Below are 23,598 nucleotides of genomic sequence, written 5' to 3' on the forward strand. Positions count from 1 at the left end.
CTATGCTGCTACTGATGTTTGCAGGGCAAGGTGTAGGCCCTTCTTGATTTGCTGGTATGGACTTAAGGTTTCAGACTGACAACTCCAGAATCAGGAAGAGTGAGGATGCAAAGTTGTCACTGCTACTAGAGAAATTACAGATTTACATACCGAAAAAAAAATACACACACACACTCAAGGCACTTTTCCTTTTTTACCAAAGAATTTTTTTTTATTTTAACAAGACAGGAAGCTGCACAAAGAGCTACCGCAGGTTTTTTTCTTTTTTTGAACAACAGCTTAAAACTATCTACACCAGTACTTGTACAGTAGAGGATCCCTTCCCTTTAAGTAACAGTCTGCTCATGGGGGAGTTGGCCTTCCAAAGGCCAGCTAACTTCACGTGGCAGGTTGTGTGCCATCCTGCACCAGGACACAGGCTCATCCCATACCCAAAGCAGCAGAAAGAGGGAGTAAGCACACTGCAGACAAAAATCCTCCTCAAGAAAAACAAGACTTCCCTTTTAAAAAGGTATTTACTCTTTCCTCCGCTGCTATTCCTGAAAGGAATAAAGCCTGTTTGAAGTAAAACCAGCCTAATCTGTTTCAAAAAGCAGTGGAAGGTTCTTCCAGTTTTATACATCTGATTGACCTCAAGCATCACAAGCTGGAGCCAAGCAAGCCAGGGAACCTGCCCCAGTGGCCCTCAATGTCTCCAGCATTCCCAGCCCTGGAGTAACCACAGATGGTTTTCAGGGCAGCCAGTATCAAAAGACCCCTAAAAGCCTCCCTTATTTCCATGCAGGACAACTTGGTGTGAATCCTCATCTCTCCACTTTGCAGAGACATCCAGCTCTGCTGCGATGGTTTGGGCAGCATCTCCCTACTCCATGTTGCCTTGCCTGCCGCAGGCCCGGGACCACCCTTCCCCCACCCCTTGCCCAACCCCTAGGATGAGCTGGAGGAGCAGTGCAGAGCCCAGACCACACAGGGGAGGATATGTGACTGCACTCAAGTTAGGCACAGGATTATTAGCTCAGAGCTACATAGGCTCCCTTCACTTCCTCCCACATCACTGCCTCCGCAGCTGCTAAAATACAAAGCTTTGCAAGTGCACAATGTTAGACAGCAGGAGATGGAATAGGTGGCTGTCAGCCAGGAACACAATATAAAGTGGGTAGAGTCATTGCACCTCTAAGGTATCAAACATAAAAGATCATCTGTTTCAGGCCTAACAGTCCCCTTCAGCTCAAGAACAGAAACATGAAGATTGCCTCTGCTCCTTTACAAGCTGCTGGACAATAACCAGCCGAGACCAGGGACTACAAAACAGCCAGCACTTTCCCTTGTGTAACTAAATGTATAAATTTCCTGGCTGACACAAGAGCCCTCCATGTCCTTCCAGTGCAGAGCATGCACCAGAGGCAACAGGGAAGAGGCTGTGTCAAGAGGGGAGGCAAAACCCAAAGGCTCCCACCACATTGCTTTGAATTGGGGAGGGGGTGTCAAATCCTAAGCAATTAAAGAGGCAACTGGGGTTTCTACTTAAAACCATTCTAACCAAAAATTCAGATAAACTGTCCATCCGGAAAGGAGAAAAAAATAATATATATATATATATATATGTGTGTGTGTGTATATATATATATATATTAATACATATATATGAACCTCAAACAATAAGACTCCAATTGGCATTTGTAACCATCCAACCAGACAGCAAGAGAGGTGAGGAGCAGAGTCTGGCAACGCCACACCATCACCCCAGGCTCCAGCCCAGCACTGCCTGCCAGCGTCCCATCCTCTTCCCAGCACAAGGGCCCCATGAGGATCCTGCCGTTCAGCCATCCCCATGGGAAAGGGACAAAGAGCACCCTCCCTCCGCTGCCCATCCGTCAAACGTCTCTCCCACCACCCCTTTGCCCTCAGTTCTCGCCCGTCTGGACGTACTCCTCAGCAGCCTTCGACACGGTGCTCAGGTACTGCCAGCTGAGGGCTGCCAGGAGCATGGCGCATGACAAGTAGATGGGGGAGTAGTGGTGACGCGATGCCATGGGGCCATTGGGCAAGCTCATGGTGCGGATGGAGGCAATGATCTGCTGCGTCTTGTTAGACGAAGGGTCTGTGCTTGGTATCTTCTGGTAGATCTGGGGAGAGGTAAAGAGAAACAATCGTTCTGACCCAAGGTTGAGGAGGACAATGGGACCACTACATGATGAGGAAGCCTCAGAGCACTGTCTCCTCAAGAGTAGCCTCACCAAGGAAACACCAGAAATCTGCCTTTGAAGCGAGATCCAGCTGAAAGGGATGCTGGGACATAGCAAGGGCAGTTTCCCAATTCCCTTGAGAAGTGCATTAAGCCAGGCAGCCTCTTGAGGGCACCCCATGATGGGAGATGGACCACATGTGCCTGTGCCCAAGCCCAACCCCTGGGCTACAAGCCACAAAGGGTGCTGCTGGGATGAGCGGTTCTTGCCCAGCAATCCTCACCGCTGATGTGCTATAACCCATCCCAAACCAGTGAAGACATGTCAGCATTACCAGCAATCAGTGTGATTACCAGGAGATAGCTATCTTGATCAGATAACTGCATGGCCTTAAATACCTCTGCATGAGCCTAACAGGAGGCTTACACAAGAGGAGACAACTTCATCTTTCCCAAAGCAGCAAATACCCACCCCGACAACAGGAGTAAAACATCTCCCATGAGTGCTCCTCTAGGGCTTCTCTAAGATCCACTGTGGTCATTCCACCTTTGACCTGATCTCTGTATTGACACAGGTCACAGGTGACATGTGAGGAAAAGCAGGTATCTCCACAGTTACTGAGCATCATCCCTCCAGAAACACCACTGTTTGAGCTTCTGATCAGGGCCTTCCTCATGGCTGACTGTCACTGTCCTTTGTCACAGGGGTCCAGCTTGACCACAGAGGGAGCTCTAATAACTCATAGCTCAGGGTTTGCTTGATGTAGAAGTGATGTCTTTTCATTTAAGAGTCTTCACTGTTTTTTTTTTCCATGAATCTATCCACCAGTTGTTTTTGTATGCGAAATTTCAGCATCCACAGCACCCTGAAGCCAACAGTCACACTGCTTGAACAGCCTGTGAAGAGCTGCCCTCTTTTACTCTTTGCCATACATGCAGGAAAACAAAAAGCATTGCTAGCTGCAACTATGGGCACGGCAAAAAAGACTGCTGCTATGAAGCTGTTGGTGGGGTATGATGCAACCTGCTTAGAACTACATTGCTAGAGGAGTTTTCTGTGCCTACTTCATTCTGGGCAGTGAAACTGGCTCTGTGAAAGCTGATTCATCTTGTTCCAGACAGGAAGGAAGCTAAGACCTCAGTCACTGCCTCCTAATGCAAGCACTAAGGGTACATTTAAGGGAACCCATCAGTGCACTGACTGGGATGCTAAGCACCCCATTCCCATGCTTGCTCTTCTTCAGTGGCAGGAAATGAAAGGAGCCACCTCCAAAAGTTGATTGCAGCTGCTCAACTGCTTCACAGCCAGTTTAGAGACTGCTTTCTGAAAGTGTCCTCCTATTTCCCCATGCTGTCACTGCCTGGTAACTTTGTGCTTACTTTATGCTGAACCTATTCAGTGGGACCATTGCCTTCATCTTGAGAGTCAAGGAAAGCTGAAGCTGCACCAGCACCCTTAGAAACTCAAGGCCACATCAGAAAGAGTAATGTATCAAGTTCTAGTAACAGCAGTGAGATTTCGATCACAGGCCAAGTAAGAGTGCACTGGCTCTACCTCCATACTGGAAAATTAAACAACCTGGGACTATTCTGACTCAAGAAAAAGCAGCAGGATCTGGTTGCATCCACACTAGCAAAGCCACTCTGAAACGTGGCAGTTGCATCTAAACTATCTACTGGCAATGGTCCTTGATATGTTCTAACTCCTGAATTGTCTTGGAACATCACCTAGTTTCTCCAGGCCAAATCCATGCCAGGCACTACTGTGCCTCAGCACCACTGAAATGACTAGTATAGACATAACCTAAGAATTGAGAGATTCAAGGATAAACCCCATTCTAGGATCTGCCATATCCAAGTGGCCTTGTTCTTTACCCAGGACATCCTGGTTTCAGTCACATTCTGCAATTGCAGCTGAAGTAAAATGACAGGTACTAAGGGCAGAGAAGGATCTTCAAGAGACTACCAAATCCACACCAAGAACGTACAGTCAGAAGTTGTTCAAAGTGAAGTACTCAACCTACCTCTTCCACATACTGGTACATGATGGCTTTGACAGCCTGTATGTTTGTGGCATCCATCATTAGATTGACAGCTTGTCCCTTCCGGATCTTCACTACACCCCTGAACACCTGCTTGTTGTTATAGCAGGCAGCCAGAGTGGCAATAGCCATCACCTAAGGAGAAATACAAAGAACAGCCCTCACTACTTTGCAAAGAACTTGCCAAAGGAATAATTGATCCTGGTGAAATCAATGGCAAAACACTCCACGGTGGCGCCAAGATTTCGCCTACAGCATAAGCAGCAGGCATCAGGAAAGAGAGACAGAAGAGGAAGAGAATAAAACACGCTAATACTGACATGACACACATCCTCACTCCCACACTTTCATCAGCAGGGCTGCAGAAAATGAAGAGATCCCATAAAACCACTTGAAGGCAGTAACTTACTTGAGGGATAGCACAGAAGTTGAACACACTTTGGTTTTTCAGGCGAGATAGGTACGTGAGAACATCAGGGACATGCTGGAGAGCATTGGTGATCAGCTCATTCAGACACTGGACAGCCATATCAATGTTCTCTGGTTTGGCAAGATCCGAGAGCTTCTTGACGTATCTGCTCCAAACCTGAGCACCGAGACAAAGACTCACAAGTTGGGAGGTACATTCATGTCATAAGATAGACAACAGCACAGTTTGATAGATTTGCTAGGATAGCAAAAGAAAACCCAGAGATCCATAAAAGCCTTGAAGAATCAGGACTTATTAGGTTAAAGAAAAGACAAAAGGAAAGTCTCCAGAGACATGACAGTGGCCTTCATATACAGAAAGAGTGAAGAAGCAAGCAATTCACCTTCACATGTCCTCTAGGTAGGGCCAAGAAAAGAGTTCACATATTAGGCTGGACATAGGAAATGTTTCTTATGAGACAGGTCAGCCCTGTAATACATCATGTGCGGAAGGAAAGAGAATTCTTTCCTGTAGGGCTTTCAGAACAGTCAGACAAGCATTTGTCAGGCATGGGCAGAGCTGATCCTGTCTTTGGGAATGGACTAGGTAACTTCTTGAGGTCTTACTCAGTCTTACTCTCCCTCATTCCTAGAACTAACTTAGTAGAGGGGAAACAAGTTGTCCAACAAGCTCTTGGCAGTGTAGGGGGACTTCAGCTCATCACCACACCCGTACCTATGTAATTCTAGATAGTTGTGGAACTTGTTAGTCAGCAGTCGTTTGAAGAACTCTTTCAAGAGGTACATGGGACTGATACCATTTGTCATGTAACAGAGCTTTACAGTACAGTCTTCATGAAATCAAACTAGACAGTCAAATCTCTCCTGTTAACTTTGACTTAAAGGGACATGACAGAGGCTACAGTTGTAGCTGTGCACCTTGTTATGCACACTGTAATGCATTTGTGAGACAGGTGTCCTGGAAAACTCGTCTGTTTAGCTACTTACATTAGAGACCTCAGACAGAAGTACGAAGACTACCAGGGAACATAAACTCACAAAAGCTGTGGAATTCCCACAGTCAGGGTTTTTTTTCCAAAGGAAATTCTAGGAGGATCTCTCATAACAGGATGTTGCAATAAACTATTCAAGCAACAATGGCATCTTCAGTCTTTGCATGCAAATTGTTCTTAGCACAGTACAAGCATTCCCTAAGAAAGCACGGCAGAAATGCTTGTCCAAAAGCAGCATTTTCCCTTACCTCTCTGGGCCAGAATTCCCTTCCCTCCATCTGATCCTCCAAATAGTCACGAATGATGTTGGTTTTCTGCAGGAAGAGGCCCATGGAATTTGCTAGCTCTGTGTCTTGTCCAACGATAGGATCTTCTAGCTCTGATGCAGAGAAGAGACGGGAGAGGCCTATCCCTACCAGCCCAGCAACATAGTGACAGTACTGAGAAGCACCAAGAAGGGAAGAGAAAGAAACACTATGTAAAATTAGCAGTTACACAACAGCTGTCTGTTTACTACAGATGTAATTTGTATACAGGTGTAATTTAATGTGCGATTTCTGCAAGTTTTCATGGTTCTCCTTGCAATGTCTCAACTTTCCCAAGCCTAGCAAATGTGACCAAGGATTTGTCCCTGCCAACATTAGCTTCCAGAAAGCTTCCAAATCACCCACAGGAGAACAACTGCTAAAGTGACAGGTCAGCCTGAACACATGCTAGTGGGTGACTTTAAAATGCAGAGGAGAGGGAAGATTAACCGCATTTCAATAAGCAGCCGGGCCAGCAAAGCAGAGGAATGCAGAACATCTGCGTCCTTATTTAATGAGCTCCAACGCCAAGAGAAGACCTAGCAACAGTCCATATGATCATCCATATGATCATACAGTCCATGTTAGCCACAGGGTCAGCAGCCGCAATCTCTCAAAGACTTTTCAAGCCCACACAGCCTCCCTCATCCAGCTGAACCCACTTCTCACAGGAATGCTCTAACTGCTAGGCGCTGCCACCTTTTCCCCCAAAGAAAGCATGGACCCAAAAAACATCAAATTACAGGTTCCTGGATGTGAATTCTTTGTTGGAGGTGGCATCTACACCCAGCCTAGAGCCAATCCCTCAAAGCTGCCTGAAACTTAAGTCTCTTGGTGTTCCCTGCTGTTTCTTCATTCACTATGCTGCTCCCTCTCCAGCCTATTCTGTGACAAGATCGAATACCCAACCTGCTGCCAAGCTACCAGTGAAGTCTTCCACAACTGCCTTCTTTCACAGCTGTCCTGGATTAAATAATGGCTCGCTGTGAGAAGGGAAGTTGTACATGCAGACTTGCAGGCTTCAACAAGGCTAAGGTACTATTCACTGCTCTCATGTCCAGGTTAACTTACCTTATCCCACTCCTGCTTAGAGTCCACCTTCTTCTCCAAGAACTCTGCCATCCCAACACCCATCTTGTGACAAATATCTGAAATCACCTCCTGATACACCTTTGACAAGTTCCGAAACTCTGAGGAAATCTACAGCACAAACCACCGAGAGAAAACAAAGACAACTGTCAGGAGAAAAAGCAAATCTCAACATTTATTAACAGACCAGAAGACTACTGTTTACCAGGCTCTTATCCTGCTCTGGCTAGAAATCTAGGACAACTCCCACAAAGAGAACAATTTCAAGGCCCTTAAAATACAGACTCGTTATATTCTGAATCTAAACAGTATCATCTTTGGCAGCAGATCAGACATGGCAGTATCTTCGGTAAGACTCTGTGGCCTTGGACTAGTATCATCTGGGAGTTACAGGACAAAACTAGTTACACTTGGTGCACAGAGTTGTTTGCCATTTATGAGAATGCCCCATCAAACCAACACTGGAAAAGAAAGCCAAGGTTTCTGGAGCTCTGTTCTCCCCAGCCTTTCACAGCTCTGGCTCTGCAGGGCACAAGGGCATGCTTTGTGCAGTCAGCAAGGCATTAAGCAATAGAGGATGCAGAAGATCCTTCTTCCGCATCTCCAATCACATGCTTCAGTGACTCAGATTGTCAGAGTTGGTAACACATACAAATCAAGAGACAACAACGAAGTTCTCTAAATAACTTTCCAACAGAAAAGCTCTACTGAAGTAACAAACCATTGGCAAACCTACCATGTCTCTGCTACTATATATTGAAAATCCCTTGACACAGCAATCTCCTACAGCATGCATTCCTCCCAGACAGGACACAGTGGCTGTTGGCTGGCCCAAGTGTTACTCTAGCCTCTGAAATTCCAGCTCCACATTTGAGATTTCCAAAAGCAAAGGAATTTAGGAAAAAGCTTGTCTGGGGGAAAATCTCAGCCCTTGATCTCCAAGTAACCCCGGCTGAGCATCAAACTTCCAGCACCCTTCTGTGCTTTTTAAATAACTGTCCCTTTCCCACTAGAGAGCCTGGCAAGGTTAGATTAAATTTAAAATAGCAAAAAGCTGACCAAAACAACTTCCTCAGAAGACGAAGTGCTCCTTGTGATAATCATAATGCTTCTTAAACTTTTTTTTTTTGATAAACAGCTGTTCTTCATTAACGCGAGCCATAGCAAAACTGCAGTATGCACCAATCATCAGTCCCCATGCCTTCACTAAAACCAAATGTATGGAGCCCCATCTGATAGAGCCTCGCCTTGTCTTTCAGTCACAGTGTCTCTTTTTTTCACTGTCAGCTTGACCATTCTCCTCCAGGACGACTGGCCAGACCATTTTATTTCCCCTCTGTGGTTAAGGCACACCTGTGGAAACTCAGAGGTGCTAGAAGATGCTGCATCTCAGAGCAGCAAGACTCCGATCATGCCATCTTCACTGAAACCCAGCAGGAGCCAAAGCTGCTGCCTGAGACAAGCGGTGCCATCGCAGCACTGCTGCATGCCATCTTCAGCCCGTACAGCGCAGGTCCAAATCCTACAGCTACAACCGGACTAGTAAATTAAGCAATTACAGAGCACAGGCTCCATCACCCACATAGTTACACTGTCAGCGTAGCCCCTGATGTGCTTTTTACCCAGGTCAACTAGAACTGACCCAAACATTCTCCAGGAAGAGTTTAGGAATTAGCATGGGCCAGAAAGCATTTCTCAAGGATAGTTTGGGATACAGCCATGCTGCTCTGGAAGCTAAGAGAGTTTAACAGTTTGGACAAGGCCAGACTGCGCCAGCTGGCCTAAGGGCCAGAGAAAGGACCTTAACACTGTTTAGTTCACTAGCACAGAGGCAGGTTCTCTGTGCTAAATGGAAGGATCCTCCACAGTTATTAACAAGAAAGAAGTTTTTTATTTGATATGGTACACTGAAGGAACGCCAGACTCCTAAAAACCAACAGCAGAGTCTGCAGGACCACCAAAAACACTGTTCCCTCTGCAGCTGGATGCCGAACAAGCTTTCCTCCTTCCCCTATCTGTTAGGGGTAATAGGGTAATAGGATAGCAAACTCGTAAAACACATAGCCTCTACAGCGCTGGGAAGCAACATAAACCATTCTCTGCAACGTGACACTCATCTACCCTTGCAGCAGCAGAGGCAAAATGCCACTTCTAGAGTTGGCACTTTGAGACAGCTGGATATCTCTGGCTCATACATAGAGTTTCACAATGTTTGTTTTGTTTCCTCCAGCTGTGCATCTTGGCCCCACGTGCACACGATTTGCCCTTCACACACAGAATTCAGAAAGGCTATCGCAGTGGCTAGATCTTTGGGGTAGAATAATGCACAGGCTCTTCTTCAAAACAATGCCCTCCACATAATAGCTGTGAAACACTCAATTCCAGCTGCTTAGCTGTAGAGATAATTAAATACCTTCTGCTGTTTTCCATGTTTGGGCATGCACAGGAGTACTAGCTAAATTCCCAAGCAAACATCAGCAATTCCCACTCTTTTTCTAAGGCCAGTAAGATGTTTCTAGGAGAAAAAAAAATAGTTACAACACCTGGTAACAGATAGTTCTGCAACTTGCTTCAGAGTAAACCCTGACACTTAGCAACCACATGAGCTCCATCACCTATTTCTCCCGCTTCCTTCTTCTTCTGAAGAGCTATTGGATCATCAAGGACTAAACAGGCTCAGGAAGCCCCGAAGCAGAGACGGATGTCTTACCGTTGGGAAGTCCTCAAGCACCTGCCGGTCCTTCTCCTTGCTCTCCATGTATTTCCACTCCGGCTGATAGAGATAGGAATGGAACTCGTGCAGCATTGGGACCTTTATGTCCAAGCTGATGGTCATGTCATCCTCTATGGTGTCCAGGGCACGGAGAACTAGGTAGAATATACACACAGCATGTCTGGAGGGGGAAGAAAAAAAACCCAATCATCCCTTAATGAAGACCGCCCACTACACAGGACGAACAGCTTAAGCTAATCACGCAACCTTTGCCAGAGGCATTTCCAGCTCAACGTGATACAGGCAGACCCTGCCAAGTTGTCGATGCCTTCGGAACAACGTAATGACACACGCTACCAGTGCAACTCGCACACACTTCAAGCAACATGAGCCCACAGAACTTCAGCCGCTGAGCATATGGGAAATTACCCATTTCCTGTTTCCCAAAGTTCAAAATCTTTTCCCTCCCCTAAAATCAGAAAGTCTATGCTATAGTTTGAAAATCATCTTATGTCAAAGGAGACTCATGCCCAGTACTTCTTCTGCCATGGACATACAGCACTTTGGTTTCCCCACTTCTGATCTGGGGACAGTGGCTGTCCTCTACCATGCAGAAGTGTAAGAATAAATGCATTAGGCAGGTGTTGCTCAAATCGCAGGGTATCGTGAGCACACAGGTTAGAGACAGAAAATAGACCCTTCTCAGGACAATAAATGAGCATTTTCCCTGGGTTAAGCACCAGTAGCAATACTTCTAGTCTATGTTACTCAGTCACCTTGAACCTCTACTGACTTTGAGCGATTTATGAGCCTCCGCACACACTTGTAACAAGCTGAGCTCTGCCAAAGCTGCAGCATGCAAGACCTGGGCTAGGAACCGCAGAGTCTTCATTCACACAGAGAATAACTGCACAGCTTTTTGGTTTCTAATACAATAATCAGGGAAGAAAAAGGCTCCCAAGTGCATTCTGGGCAGCGCACTGTACCGTGAGAGCCAAATCTGCAGGCGTAACCCAAGCCTCTAAGCCAATGCTTGCTAGGACCCAGGAGGATAGAGACTTCAGTCTGTTTACAGGAAAAAGCAAATGCAGAATAAAGCAGGGGGAGAATAAAGCAGGTGGACTATTCCTACCATCTCCCACCCTCTGCATCCAGTGCCCTTTCAGGCTGTTTTGCAGAGAGGAATAAGGAGGCCCTTTACCATGCAGCAGAAACATTAGGACAAGCAGCTGGAAGCATAAGAGACCATGCTTCTCTCCAATCTCCTTGCAACAAAATACAGAAGCCAAGATCCCAGCACGCCCTAGCCCATGTATTTAAGCACCACTGCGGAAACCCACCCAGCCCAGCTGGAGAAGTCCTATCGCTCCCTCCTTGTCCACCCAACTTCCAGAGTCCTGCAGCTGAAGCAAAAAACTCCTTGATTGTAACGAATACTGGTTCTAACTCCAGAATTTATACACAGAATCCTCTAACTCTTAATGAGCACAGTGGTACTTTGAAGAGATGATGCGCTTATTAATTATTTGGCAAATCATACCTGGTTTGTACTATTTCAGCCCTAATTATTAAGTCAGAGCACTGGTCTCCCAGGATGACAACATGCAAGGAGTGATTAAGCAGCCAGGGAAAACTAACTGGCTCTTAGAACCATCACTGTTAAATGTAACTATTCATTTTAATTAAAAGATACTTAGTAAAGTGCAGTCTGGGATAGAACATAAGCTTATTAGACAGAAGAAGAAAAAGATAAATAAATAAGAAAACAGAATAACGGTAAAGCAAGTCTTCGTTTAGGAATAACTGCCAGGGTTTGTCTGAAAGCTGTCTGGGGCTCACTTCCCCATCAGCACGCATTCAAGCGCTCACCAGCAGCTCCCTCCCACCTTCCTGTTTCTCTGCAAGACAGAGTTCTTCCATTTCAACCAGGCTGCAAACACTCATCCAACTTGCTACAAGCGCTCGGGACTCCTACACCTTTTTAGCAGGACTCCTACACCTTTTTTCCCATGCTAACTTCCACCAGCAGTAACCAAAAAAGGCAGAGCAGAAGCTGAAATGCCATCTCAGCAACACCTACGCACATCTATACCATACCCAAGGGAAAAATCCAGCAGTAATTCCAGAGCCCAGCACGGCTAAAACATTTCCTTAATCCTTTCGTCATTTACTGAATTTAGCTCTGTGTTAATTTGACCAAATGGAAGGCATGATCGGAGGAAAAAAAAAAAAAAAGAAAAAAGAAAAGAAAACTGACAGTGAACGTGCCCTGTGCAGAGCCCCCAATTTCACTGCAAGCTTCCCAGTGCAGTCTGAGCCTCTTGATGCCGGGTTCTAGTGCCACAGTTATCCGAAGGGGTCGATCAAACCAACAAGGCAGCAAGGTCCTTGCCAGAAAGTATCTGCATCGTTTTCTTTAGCAAGAGGAGACGCTGGCATTACTTCCCCTTCATGCAGCTATCCGGTGGGCAAAGCATTCACTTCTAGCGCACCTTCCAATGCCCTAGCCTAGGTGACTCTTGGGTCCAAGCATTGGTTCAGCAGCTCTGTTTCCCTTCAGAAACTCTCCTGGGAGCAGGGATGAGAACCAGAGACTTTCCTCACCAGTAAGCAAGCGATTCACATTTCCCCATCCTCTAACCAAGATTTCACCCCAAACAAACTTCTTTTGGTGCACTACAGAATTAACTGAGCAGTAGTCCCTGTGCAGCAATATGTTGCAAAGATCTGGCATCCTAAAAAAAGCTGTTGCCAGTTAGAAGTTTCCGTGGCCTGAAGGTAGGGAGCTGGTATCATCTGAGTTAAGATGTAAGGCAAGGACTCAGAACTGAAAAGAAAAGAGACAAGGAAGATGACCACCAGAAGATCAAGTCAAACACACCACACGCAGACATCGCTAACAGGTTTCAGCATGCTTTATTGATGGATGGTTTTTATTAATCTCTACATTACCTAACATTCACAGGAATATTAAGCAAGGAAAAAAGTTCAATTCTTGGCCCAACTCGTACTATTCCATGTAACCCCGGCCAAGCCACTGAATTTCTTTCCTTTTCCTGTAAAATAGGCAGCGGACAACCATTTCACAAATGTTAGATGAGAACTACAGGACACGGTCCAACACACCATACCAGGGCTCACAAACCCAACAGATAACCCAGTGTCCAAGCCGGCATCTGGAACTGCACTAATCTGACTTGGTGGTGGAGTCACAAAGTGTTTTAGAAACATCTAGTCTAAGTTAAAGGAACCTCTAGTCATAACTATGACCTGGGCTGGGATTAAATGGAGAAAGATCTGCCTATTGAAATCAGTAATTGCTGTATGAGTGTAAGCAAATATACATACATGTATATAACCGTGCATATGTACCAGACCTGATCTGAGTTTATTATGCATTCCCTGTTACCATTAGCATCTGAAAAATTTCCTGAGCTGGTTTGTATGATTTGTCAAACACCTCAAAAATCACCGTGTGGCAAACGCCAGAGGATCACTCACACGAAAGCGCAGGTTTTTGAGGCAGTGGCTCACAAACGCGCCTTTCAGGCAGAGCCCAGACGTTCGGTCAGCACTGGGTTTTCGCCTGCCTCCTGCCAACGGTGCAGCGAGGCCTCCCTCCACCCGTGCCAGCTGGCTAGACACCCAAAGGCCAGCTCAAATCCCAGTGCTGGCAGCCAGCACGCGCATTCCCAAGGTGTCACGAACAGCACGCAGGCTGGTGCCGCCTTTAACCGTCTCCTGGCTGAGGACGCCAGTGCCCGGTGCTTGCAAGCTTGCATTAACCACCTCGCACCCTAGGGACCCAGGAGTCCTGCTCAGCTCAGCCAAGCAACCCGGGCGTCTCGCTGCACAGGCTTTGGGGGTGTATTAGCGTCCTGCTGCACGGGGTGGGTTTGCATTGAGCACCCCCCAGTCAGCCCAGCCCAGCCCAGCCCCTCGTGTGCCCCTCATGCTGTGGGGGCTGCACTGACCGCTCCGTGTCCTGCTGCACGCAGTCGGGGTTGCACTGACCACCCCGGCCCAGCCAAGCCCAGCACCCTCCGTCCTGCTGCACTGAGTGGGGGTTGCACTGACCACCCTGGGTGAACCAGCCCTGTACTCCAAGCTCTGCTGCACGGGGTAGGGGTTACAGCGATCCCCTCCAGCCAGCCTCAGCCTAGAATCTGCCACGTCCACTCTCATGGAGCGGTGCACTGAGCACCCCGCACTCCACTGTGCGGAGTGGCAGTTGCACTGAGCACCCCATGCCCCACTGCACAGGGTGGTGGTAGCACTGAGCACCCCATGCCCCACGGCACAGGGCGGCGGTAGCACCGAGCACCCCGTGGTGGTAGCACTAAGCATCCCATGCCCCACCGCACGGGGTGGTGGTTGCACTGAGCACTCTCCACCCCGATGCACAGAGTGGCAGTTGCACCGAGCACCCCGTGGCGGTAGCACTGAGCACCCCACGCGCCACTGCACGCGGTGGCGGTTGCACCGAGCACCCCGCGCACCCACGCACAGGGCGGCGGCTGCATTCACCACCCCCGGCCAGCCCAGCCCACCCCCGCCCGCTCCGTGCCCGGCGGCCCCCGCAGAGCCCCGCTCACCGCAGCTCGCCGTCGAGCGCTTGGATGACGGCGGCGAAGCTCCGGCTGGTCTGGTTGAGGTAGCGGTAGCAGGCGCGCAGGCCGGGTCCCAGCGAGTCCTGCGGGCAGAGCGCGGCGCGGGGCGGCGGCTGGAGGCGGGCGGCGGGCGGCGGCGGCGCGGGGGGGGCGGCGCCGCGCTGCGCCCCGCGCCCGCCGCCCCGCAGCCGCCCCAGCGCGCCCGCGCCGCGCCCCGACGGCGGCCCCGCGCCGCCCCCCGCGCCGGGGCCCCGCGGCGGCGACAGCGCCAGCGTGCGCTTCAGCAGCGACACGGCCTTGGTGCTGGCCGCCATGGGGGCGCGGCGGCGGCGGCGGCGGCGGGCCCGCCCCACGCAGCGCCCGCCCCCGCTCCCTCCCCTGCGCGGCAGCGCGACCGGGCTGGCGCTCGCGCAGCGCCGGGACCGCGGCGTGTCCGTCCCCCCCGCCCCCGCCCCGCGCGATGCAAAACGCGCAGCCCACGCGGCGCATCCCCGCGCACGGCGATGACACCCGCGCAGGCGAGCCGGGCGTGGCGACAGCAGCCCGGCGGCACCCAGCATCTCCCCGCGGAGAAGAAGCAAAAATAAACAAAAAAATAAAGAAAATGAAAGAAAAAGCAGCGCGCGCGCGTGGAAGGCGCGGGGAGCACGGGCGCCCACCGTGTCGAGCGGCGGCATCACGGCGCGGTAGCCGCCCATCTTGAACCGCAGCAGGTGGTAGATGTCCTCGGGGTGGCCCAGCCATTTCTTCAGCAGCTCCATGGGGCCGCGCTGCTCCCGCCGCCGCCGCCGCCGCCACGCGCGACCCCCGCCACGCGCGCCGCTCCCCGCCGCCGCCCGCCGGATTAATGTGTGTGTGGGGGGGGGGGGCGGTGAGGTGGTGCCGCGGCCAGAGCCTGTCCCGCCCCCCCCGCGCCGCTCCGCCAATCGGCGCGCTCAGCCCATGGCTCGGTGGGCCGACGGCGGCTTCTATTGGGTCGCGTACCTCGCACCAGAAGAACGCCAGCCAATGGGGCGGCGGCACGGGCTGGTGTGACGGCTGCCGGCCGGCCGCTGACTGGGCGACGGCGCCCACCATAACACGCGAGGCGCCGGCTTTCTTAAAGGGGCCGCAGAACGGGGAAGGCAAGAGGCGCCGTCGCGGCGTGTCACGGCCGCCCCCCGCCCGCCTCACACCGCACCTCGGCCCTGTCACGCCCCGCGGCTCCGACACCTCCACTCCACACTGACCCTCCCTCCGGTACGGCCCCTACTCGCTGCCTGCCCCTCTCCACGCAAGCCCGCCACACGCCTCAGAGACGCCCAACCGCCATTTCGCGACCCCCCCCCGCCACCAACCGCCCTTTCACCCCCTCACCAACCGCCATTTCGACCCCCACACACACCAACCGCCCTTTCACCCCCTCACCAACCGTCACTCCGCCCCCCACACTGACACTTCTGCCCGGATCCTCCAGCCGCCCCCTTCAAGCCTCAGCTGTGGGTAGGTGGGTTGTGCTTTTATTTATTTATTCATTAAGTTATCTCCCATCCTTTTCCCTCCCAGCATTTCTCCTTTGAGCTCACTATTCCAGTCAGCAAGATCAGCCCAGCAGTTGGCTCTGCTTTGGATCAAGACCTGAGGCTTCATCCAGCTGCCCTGCTACTACAGCCAGCTCTTCACATTTGACTAAATCGTCTCCGCACTACAGACACCTCCAGCCGCTCCCTGGAAACCCCTTTTCCTAAATACATAAGGGGTACTAAACATATCATGCCTCATTTCCAGTCTGAGCTCATCCAGCTCCCATTTCTGCTAACAACTCATATTTCTCTAATAAAGACTCTCTCAGGCCCAGACCCAAACTGAAAGCCACGTTGCAGGATATACTCTCAGACACAATATTAATTTTTTTTTGGCACTGTAGCCCATCTAGGGGATTATTCACCAAGAACATACATTGCAACCACCAAAGTGACTGACCACAGGGGTCAGCACCTCCAATTTATTTACAGTCCATCTTTAGATCTAGTCCTGTTAAAGTCTTCCCTCCTTCCTTATCCTTATATTTGACAGAAGCTGCTGGTACAGTCATCTAAAAGGAGGCAAAAAACTCTGGAGCTTTGGTAGGCAAAAGCTGTTGCTGTTCTGCATCTGGGATTATTTTTAAATGACTGATTGTCGTCTTGCAAGTGAAAAGTAGAAACTGGAATTAACAGAATTGGTTGCTTCAGCCTTATGACTGCAGTATGTCTCTTCTGATGGTGCTCAGTTTTAGAGAGACACCGTAAATCAGTGATTTACAGTGTCCCTGTCCACTGACACTACTGCAGATGCAGTAATTCCTGGTAGAGTTAGCAGAAAGGGATATATCCCTCATCTTAATTCAGTATATCAGATAATCCCACCTCTGTAATTATAGCTAACACCAGTATGCTGATTCACAGCCCAGCACACTCTCAGCTCTTACAGGAACTCTTTCTAAGAGATGAAAACAAATCACTGCAGCAGTGCTTGGTGTAGCTCATTTCCACATGCTTGCATAGTCTCTGTCCTCAGCAACAGTGTTTTTGTGACAAATCCCATCCCTCAATGTCACAGAAAATATTAATTAGCTTTTACAGTGACTCTTAAGGGATGCTTGTGAGGCTTTGGTAAAGCTGTAAGTAACAAGTAGGATCACAAATCTGACAAATGTGGTGGGTGTCTAACCGTGTTTAGAACAGGGAATGCATGAAGCTCATGATCTGTAAAGTAACTTGAAAGCAAAACAGGCCACTTGCTCAAAACCCTAAGGTTTCCATAGACCATCATAAGCCAAAAGAGCATAGGAAAAAAAAAAAAAAAACTGGGCTCCACAGGCATCCTAAGTCCTTGAAGTCAACACAGCAAGGCACTGGCACAGTTAGCAGAGGTGCCTCATCCCTAAACATCCAACTGAAAACAGGAAACTTTTGATCCATTAGCTGTTTGATAGCCCCTGTGATCATACAAATGCCTCCATTCAGAAGTAGGTGGGTATATGGCGGTCACAGCCCAAGAAGGCAGGCTGTTTTCCTCTGACTCATTTCTACCTGGCAAGCTGGTTTGCCCAGAAGCTTGCTCTCATAACAAAACAAATTGCTGTTCACAACCTGCACATAGTTCTGAGGTATCTTGGTCTCTAATTAAACTATTTATGCAGTTGTGTTACTGTGACAAACAAAAAGTAGGAGTGTACAACCACTCTCCTTCTTGCATCCAGAGGTACAAGGTACTTCGGAGACTCCTGTAAGCTCTAGGGAGGAACGCATACTTCCGCCAACTCACCGTTCCTAAGGAACAGGCTTAACAGCCCCAGAGAAACCACAAAGTCCTTCTCAACACAACTAAGAGACCATCCGGACATCCTCCAAAAGAGAAAGAAAAGCAGCTCACTTGGTGACTAGGGAAGCTTCCCCACTCCCTGAGGGCATTGCAGGCTGGCACTGAGGACACCACCAAGTCAGTCTTTTGAAGCCACACAAGGGTCCAAGGGTTTCCTTCATCACTGCATGCCCGAGGGGACACTGCTCCTTCTGATAGATCTGAGGGTGCAACCCTTTTCCATGCAGCTTGCTCTGCAACCAGTCAGAGCTGAACTGAATGGCATAGTCAAGCAGACGCTCCAAATCCGAGAGTGCCAAGAGAGAGCCTTGTGTTAATGGATGAATCTTTGCCAGGTACAAAATTTCATTCTTAATGATGTTCCCTGGAAAGGGTCAGAAATTAGGAGACTGTAAGAATACTTCTTATCAAGATGACACAGAAAGGAGTTTAACACCAGTTAAATGCTGTGATCAGCATTTGAGGCCAACTGGGAGCAACTCCTTCCAGGCTTAATTTAGTACATATACCCTTGTGGCCCCCATCACTGTGACTTCCGCCTAAAAGAGACACAGCTAGCAATACCATGCTCCGTATCAGAGGTGGCGCATACAAGGAACAGACTTAAATCTGGAAATAGATCTAATTACAACCTCTTCCCACCACCATTCAAGAAGATTTTCCTTTCCTTCACACGGACAAGCCACACCGACACAGTTCACTGGGCTGACGTGATGCGCTTAAGCATCTGAAGCCAATGACTGCAGCTTGTGAAGCTTGTTTTCAGTGAGAAGACCACATATTCTCTCAGATGAGCCAGCTAGGAGCTTACTTTGCCATAAGGCTAAGGAGTTAGAGGCTCAGACTTACTGCTTGGCATCTGCAGACATTCCATTCACCTTCCTCCCTTTGTTGTTCTGCCACCATGCCCTGGAACTCACCCAGCCCTGAAAAATATCTCTGATCTAAGAGGGTGTAGCAGACAGGATTAGCTGTCCTGAGGGCATCCAGTGCCCGACCACGGTGGAACTCCACAGACAGGATGTCAGAAGCAGGATCAGCCATTGGAGAAGAGCACCAGTGCATTCGGCAATTGTAGAAAACAAGGAAGCCCCCGCTCTCAAAGTGCAGAATCAGCCTAGGAAAGGCAGAAAAGTTAAAATCTTTAGCCAAAAACACCCCCAAACCATTTGTTATATTCTGCTATGGCTAAAAAGACTTAATGGAGAGAAGAGTGTAGAAAGGGACAGCAGCTTAGGAGTGCAGTGAAAAGTCAACAGAAGACAGAAAAGCCTGTACATGACGTAAGCTCACAGAGAAGGACACTGAATACGTGCCAAGGCACCAGCTCTATGGAAAGCAGATGGCAGTAATTATCATGAGATCAGAGCTTAAACCTTAAGTATCTAATATGGGGTTGATCACACCCCATATCCTCCTATTCATAGAATCAGAAAGGCTGGAAGGGACCTCTGGAGATCATCTAGTCCAACCTCCCTGCTCAGCAGGGTCACCTAGAGCATGTTAGACAGGGTTGCATCCAGGCAGGCCTTGAAGATCTCCAAAGAAGGAGACTCCACAGCCTCCCTGGGCAACCTCGTCCAGTACTCTGTCACTCCCACAGTGAAGAAATTCCCCCTCATGTTCAGGCAGAACTTCCTGTGCTTCAATTTCTGCCCATTGCCTCTTGTCCTGTCACATGGGACAACTGAAAAGTTTGTCTCTGCCCTCCTGACACCCTCCCTTCAGATACTTACACACATTGATAAGACTCCCCCTCAGTCTTCTCTTCCCCAGGCTAGTACACATCAATGGCATCTTACGTCCATTTGTTTTCACAGGTTTAAGAACTATTAGAGAAAAAAGACAGGCCAAAACCATCCTGATTTATAAGTTTAGTTCAAGAAACAAACAGAAGAGTGCCTCTCCAGGATGAAAGCAGGAAAATCAAGTTTGCTAGAAGAGGACTCGGCCAGTACCTGGGTATAGGGTCCTTCCAGTCCCCTCTCTTATTGGCTTTGTTTGCTCTTGAGAATTCATTTGCCCGAATGCTGCCAAACAAGCCAAAATGGACACGCAGCCAATTGCCCGAGCCCCCTGCATCTGGGCCATCAGATCTGGAGTGTGGTACCTCCTGAAACTCCTCTTCTGAGAGGCCTATCTGCGGAGCATAAACCTGCTCTTGCCTCTCTTGAGCAGGAGAACTTGTCTCACTACAAGCCTCTCTTGGTAATGCTAGCTCTTCTGCAGTTGGTCCTAGCAAACCTCCAGCTGCCACAAATGCCAGGAACAAGTTCTTCCCATGAACCTGAGAAAAGAGGTAGAATGTGCTGAGGATCAAAATAGTTACTTGTACAGAAACAGCCAGAGGTTTTCTTCAATCTCTCCTTTAGGCAGAGGGCACATCATCCCACCCTAAACATAGAAGGATTCACTAGGATCTGAGTCAATCCCATCAAAGCTGCAGTCACATCCTAAGCACTCCTTCCTCACCAAGATGAGGCACAAGGTGTTAAAATGCAACTCTGGTTCAAAGCCCACTCACAGACTTCCAACTGGTCCAAGAGACACATCAAAAGAGATGCAGGGTTTTTCAAGTCTGTCATCAATGCCTCTCATTGCTTCCTCACTTCATGGGGCCCTGGAGTGTCTCCAGCTGAGGTGACCTAACACAAGGGTGGCTTCAAAACCACAGGCTGGCCACAAGTGACTTCTTGAGCAGGTCATGTCTGTGTCCCCAGCTAACTCTATCATGTAATCAGAGGTGAAGCTGCAGCCACACATGAACTGCACTCAGAATTCAGTGTTTGGTCAGTCAAGTACAAGTCATCACCTGAGGGAGGTCAGGTGATTCAAGCCCCCCAGCAGAACTGCTCTTTCCTGGAGACACACAACCCAGTGTGACTATCTCAGCCACAAATGTCTACTACATAGATATTTTAAACTTAGCCAGGTGAAATCCTGCCCTCTGGTACAAGGGATGCAACTGTGCAAGTTCACAGCTGAGGAAGACAAGGCTGCTGCTCCCAGCATCTACCTACAAAAGAAACCAACTCTCCATCTCCTAGAAGCAGCTGCTGACAACACTAGCTCCTCTTCCCTTGAAGCACACAGAACTAGTGCATTAGCACAACTGACCAAAACTCCAAATAATTTTGGATGTCTATCTGCCCAACCACGTACCTGCCACAGCCTTTCTGTGCAAAGTTTGGGGTCAAAGCTACTGCAGCAGAAAGCAGTACCCCAAAAAGGGGGATTCACACCTCTGTGGTCACGTGCCCCTACTTTGTGGTTATAAACAAAGCCTATGGTCCACGTTATGTGCAAGCCTGGTATCACTCTCAGATTGTACACCACCTGCAATCCAGATGCAGGGCAACAGTGGTTTCCCTCAGACCTACCACAAAGTGATAAGGTTGTCTTCTATAGCTCACCCGAGAATCCTCGAGCCTCAGCGCTTTCAGTTCATTTACGTTGATCTTCCGGCTGCTTCCCCCCACCTTGGTCACTACTTGTCCCACAAAAGGGGAGGTCAGCAGCTGGAACTTCTTCACCGACGGGCCCTCTGGCATCTCTGGCAGCCGTCAACAGAATGGCAGATCTTCTCACACTTGGTACCCTAAAGCTGAAGGGACATTGCAGCTCAGAGCTACAAAGCCAGTCGGAGGCTGAGCTCATGTCCACATAAAAGGCTCAGAACAGTCCTTTCATGTCACTTCCCTTCAACCTCTGTGGCAAAGTCCAGGAAGACAGACAGGCTCCTTTGAGGCCCAGGGCAATAGGGGAATCTTTATTTTTTTCAGATATTTGTGAGACTGAACAAAGCCCTGAGCAATCTGCTCTAATGTTAAATTTCATCTTGCTTCAAGCAGAAATTTGGCTGGGGACCCTCCAGGAGTCATTTCTGATCAGAATTTCTCCAGTAATCACAGAAGACCTTCAGTTAGACTGTTCAGAATCTCTTCTCATTAGAAACAAGAGCTCACAGGACTCCAGCTATTTATCATTCACAGCCTTAACGGCCCAGCATAAAGGCAGAACAGAACCTTACACAGATGTTACTAGACCTGAACCAACTCAAGCCACAGTCAACCATCTTCTTCCACACTACCAAGAAAAGCATTGCTCCATGATCAGCATTGGATTAGCTCATCCTGCTCGCTTTATCATCTTCTTGCTACTGTCCCACTGACTCTAACAGCATAGGGCAGATTAGAGAGTATTTGTATGCTCTGCCAGCAACATCCAGGGTCACCAGACTCCAGCAAGAATGGCAGACAAAGCAGCACCATCCCATAGCATCCTTTAGCTCACACACAGAAGTTATACCAGCATGAAGGCACAAAATCCCAGACACATTACTTGCATTTCTTTTGACACATCTGGCAGGACTAGGTACGCAAGACAGCACCATCCAGAGTGCAAACAGCATGGTTTTTCACCCCACAGTGACAATTCCACCAGAAGATTAATCCCACAGACCAGCACTGACCTTCAGGCCCAACAGAGTTCAGTACAAGTACAAGCCCCGAATTGCTACAGAAACACTCCTGCAAAAGAAATAACAGAGAAAAGAGGAAGCAGCCCAGGAACGGCCCAGGCTGCCTTCAGTGCAGAGCAGCTGTGAAACTTGAGCTTTCAGGGCTATGTGCTGCTGCGCTACCCCATCTCTCCAAGCTGCCCTTGGCCACAACAAGGAGACATCCTTGTTCACTGAAGCTTTCAGCTCAGTAGAGACATTTAAACAACCAGCAACTTCCATTCATAGAAGAATCACAGGAGGATTGAGGTTGGAAGGGACCTCTGGAGATCACCTAGTCCAACCCCCCTGCTCAAGCATAAGCCACAAAATTCTCCCCAAGGATTTGAACCCGCAGCCCCGACCCTCCACGTGCAATTGGGCAGCTCTGTTCTCCCAGCCTGTCCCTATTGACACCAACTCCCCTCCCTCCCTCCCCAAGGGAAGAAGCGCCCTAAAAAACCAAAAAGCAATAAATAAATAAATAAAAATAAAAAAATAAAATTTCTTCCCAGCCTGCTCCAAATCCCTGCCGTTACCTACCGAGGGGCTCTGCAGGACCCGCTGCCGACACTCACCGGGCGAGACCTTGCAGAGAGGGGTATCAGGCCGCTTCCAGCACGCCCCCACCACTATCACGCCTCCCTTCTTCGCCCCAAATTAGATTTTCTCCCCCTCCCCAGCCCCAAATTGTATCCATTTCTCAGGCCCCCTCAGTCGAGCGCCGAGTTGCAGCTCTCCAAAGCAATCGAGCGCCGCGCTGCTTCCTTGCGCCTCCTCCTCCTCCTCATTGCCCGCACCGGGGCGCGGGGGAAGCGGGTCGCGCAGCTGCCTCACATCGCCCGTAATGCAACTCCCGAGCCCCCAAACCCTGCAGCCGGCCCCAGTCCACCCCCCTTTCCGTGCACGCAGCTGGGGAGGAGGCAGCTCAGTCTTTCCCCTCCAATTTATTGCCCCGTTTTTCCCCTCGGGCTTCAGAGTCTTTCCTCTACCCCATCTCTGTTCCCGAGCCCTCTGCCAACACCCTCCCCATTGCCAGCTCCCCATTCTCGCACCACCCTGCCTAACCCACCCATACCTCCAATACCCAACCCTGTCGTACCACACACTACACCCACCCACCTACACCACCCTTGCTAGCAATGTGGTTTTTGGCTCGGGGTGGCATCTTGGAGTTCAGCTGGAAGCAATTAGGCAACATCAGCAGTGCATTAAGCAAAATCGTGTTAGTAAGAATTGCAAAAAGATAAGATGCACTGTTATTAAGGTATCCTGAGGAGCCTTTCCTCTTTCTTCTGCATTAGTAGAATTACCTGCTGTATGGAAACATACTGGGCACTTCTTTTTCCTCTGTGGATTAAAAGAACCATCCCTTCTCTGGATGCACTGA

General features: G+C 49.3%; 2 protein-coding genes across 2 annotated transcripts; both read right to left on the reverse strand.

Annotated features, from left to right (window-relative positions):
- Positions 1 to 183: 183 nt before the first annotated feature.
- FDFT1 (farnesyl-diphosphate farnesyltransferase 1) lies at positions 184 to 15,166 on the reverse strand. Its single transcript, XM_062573274.1, has 8 exons — positions 15,025 to 15,166; positions 14,351 to 14,448; positions 9,753 to 9,936; positions 7,025 to 7,153; positions 5,897 to 6,088; positions 4,637 to 4,813; positions 4,210 to 4,362; positions 184 to 2,126 (listed from the first exon to the last, which is right to left on the reverse strand). The coding sequence occupies exons 1-8, from the start codon at positions 15,124 to 15,126 to the stop codon at positions 1,905 to 1,907; spliced, it is 1,257 nt and encodes a 418-aa protein (XP_062429258.1). The 5' UTR covers positions 15,127 to 15,166; the 3' UTR covers positions 184 to 1,904.
- Positions 15,167 to 17,757: 2,591 nt separating this feature from the next.
- Positions 17,758 to 21,261, reverse strand: NEIL2 (nei like DNA glycosylase 2). The gene is made up of 4 exons (XM_062571225.1): positions 21,124 to 21,261; positions 19,669 to 19,997; positions 18,631 to 18,827; positions 17,758 to 18,074 (listed from the first exon to the last, which is right to left on the reverse strand). The coding sequence occupies exons 1-4, from the start codon at positions 21,259 to 21,261 to the stop codon at positions 17,758 to 17,760; spliced, it is 981 nt and encodes a 326-aa protein (XP_062427209.1).
- Positions 21,262 to 23,598: the final 2,337 nt, after the last annotated feature.

This window comes from Rhea pennata, chromosome 3 (assembly GCF_028389875.1).
Source record: "Rhea pennata isolate bPtePen1 chromosome 3, bPtePen1.pri, whole genome shotgun sequence".
Lineage (NCBI taxonomy): Eukaryota > Metazoa > Chordata > Aves > Rheiformes > Rheidae > Rhea > Rhea pennata.

Excerpts from the sequence above, each read along its gene's own strand:
- FDFT1 (XM_062573274.1), bottom strand. The coding sequence starts at position 15,126 with ATGGAGCTGCTGAAGAAATGGCTGGGCCACCCCGAGGACATCTACCAC. Across the intron at positions 14,449-15,024 it reads TGATGCCGCCGCTCGACACG|GACTCGCTGGGACCCGGCCT; the intron begins GTGGGCGCCCGT and ends CTCTGCCCGCAG. Across the intron at positions 7,154-9,752 it reads TGCTTGAGGACTTCCCAACG|ATTTCCTCAGAGTTTCGGAA; the intron begins GTAAGACATCCG and ends TTTGTGCTGTAG.
- NEIL2 (XM_062571225.1), bottom strand. The coding sequence starts at position 21,261 with ATGCCAGAGGGCCCGTCGGTGAAGAAGTTCCAGCTGCTGACCTCCCCT. Across the intron at positions 18,828-19,668 it reads TGGAAGGACCCTATACCCAG|GCTGATTCTGCACTTTGAGA; the intron begins GTACTGGCCGAG and ends TGCCTTTCCTAG. Across the intron at positions 18,075-18,630 it reads GAGATATTTTTCAGGGCTGG|GGAACATCATTAAGAATGAA; the intron begins GTGAGTTCCAGG and ends GACCCTTTCCAG.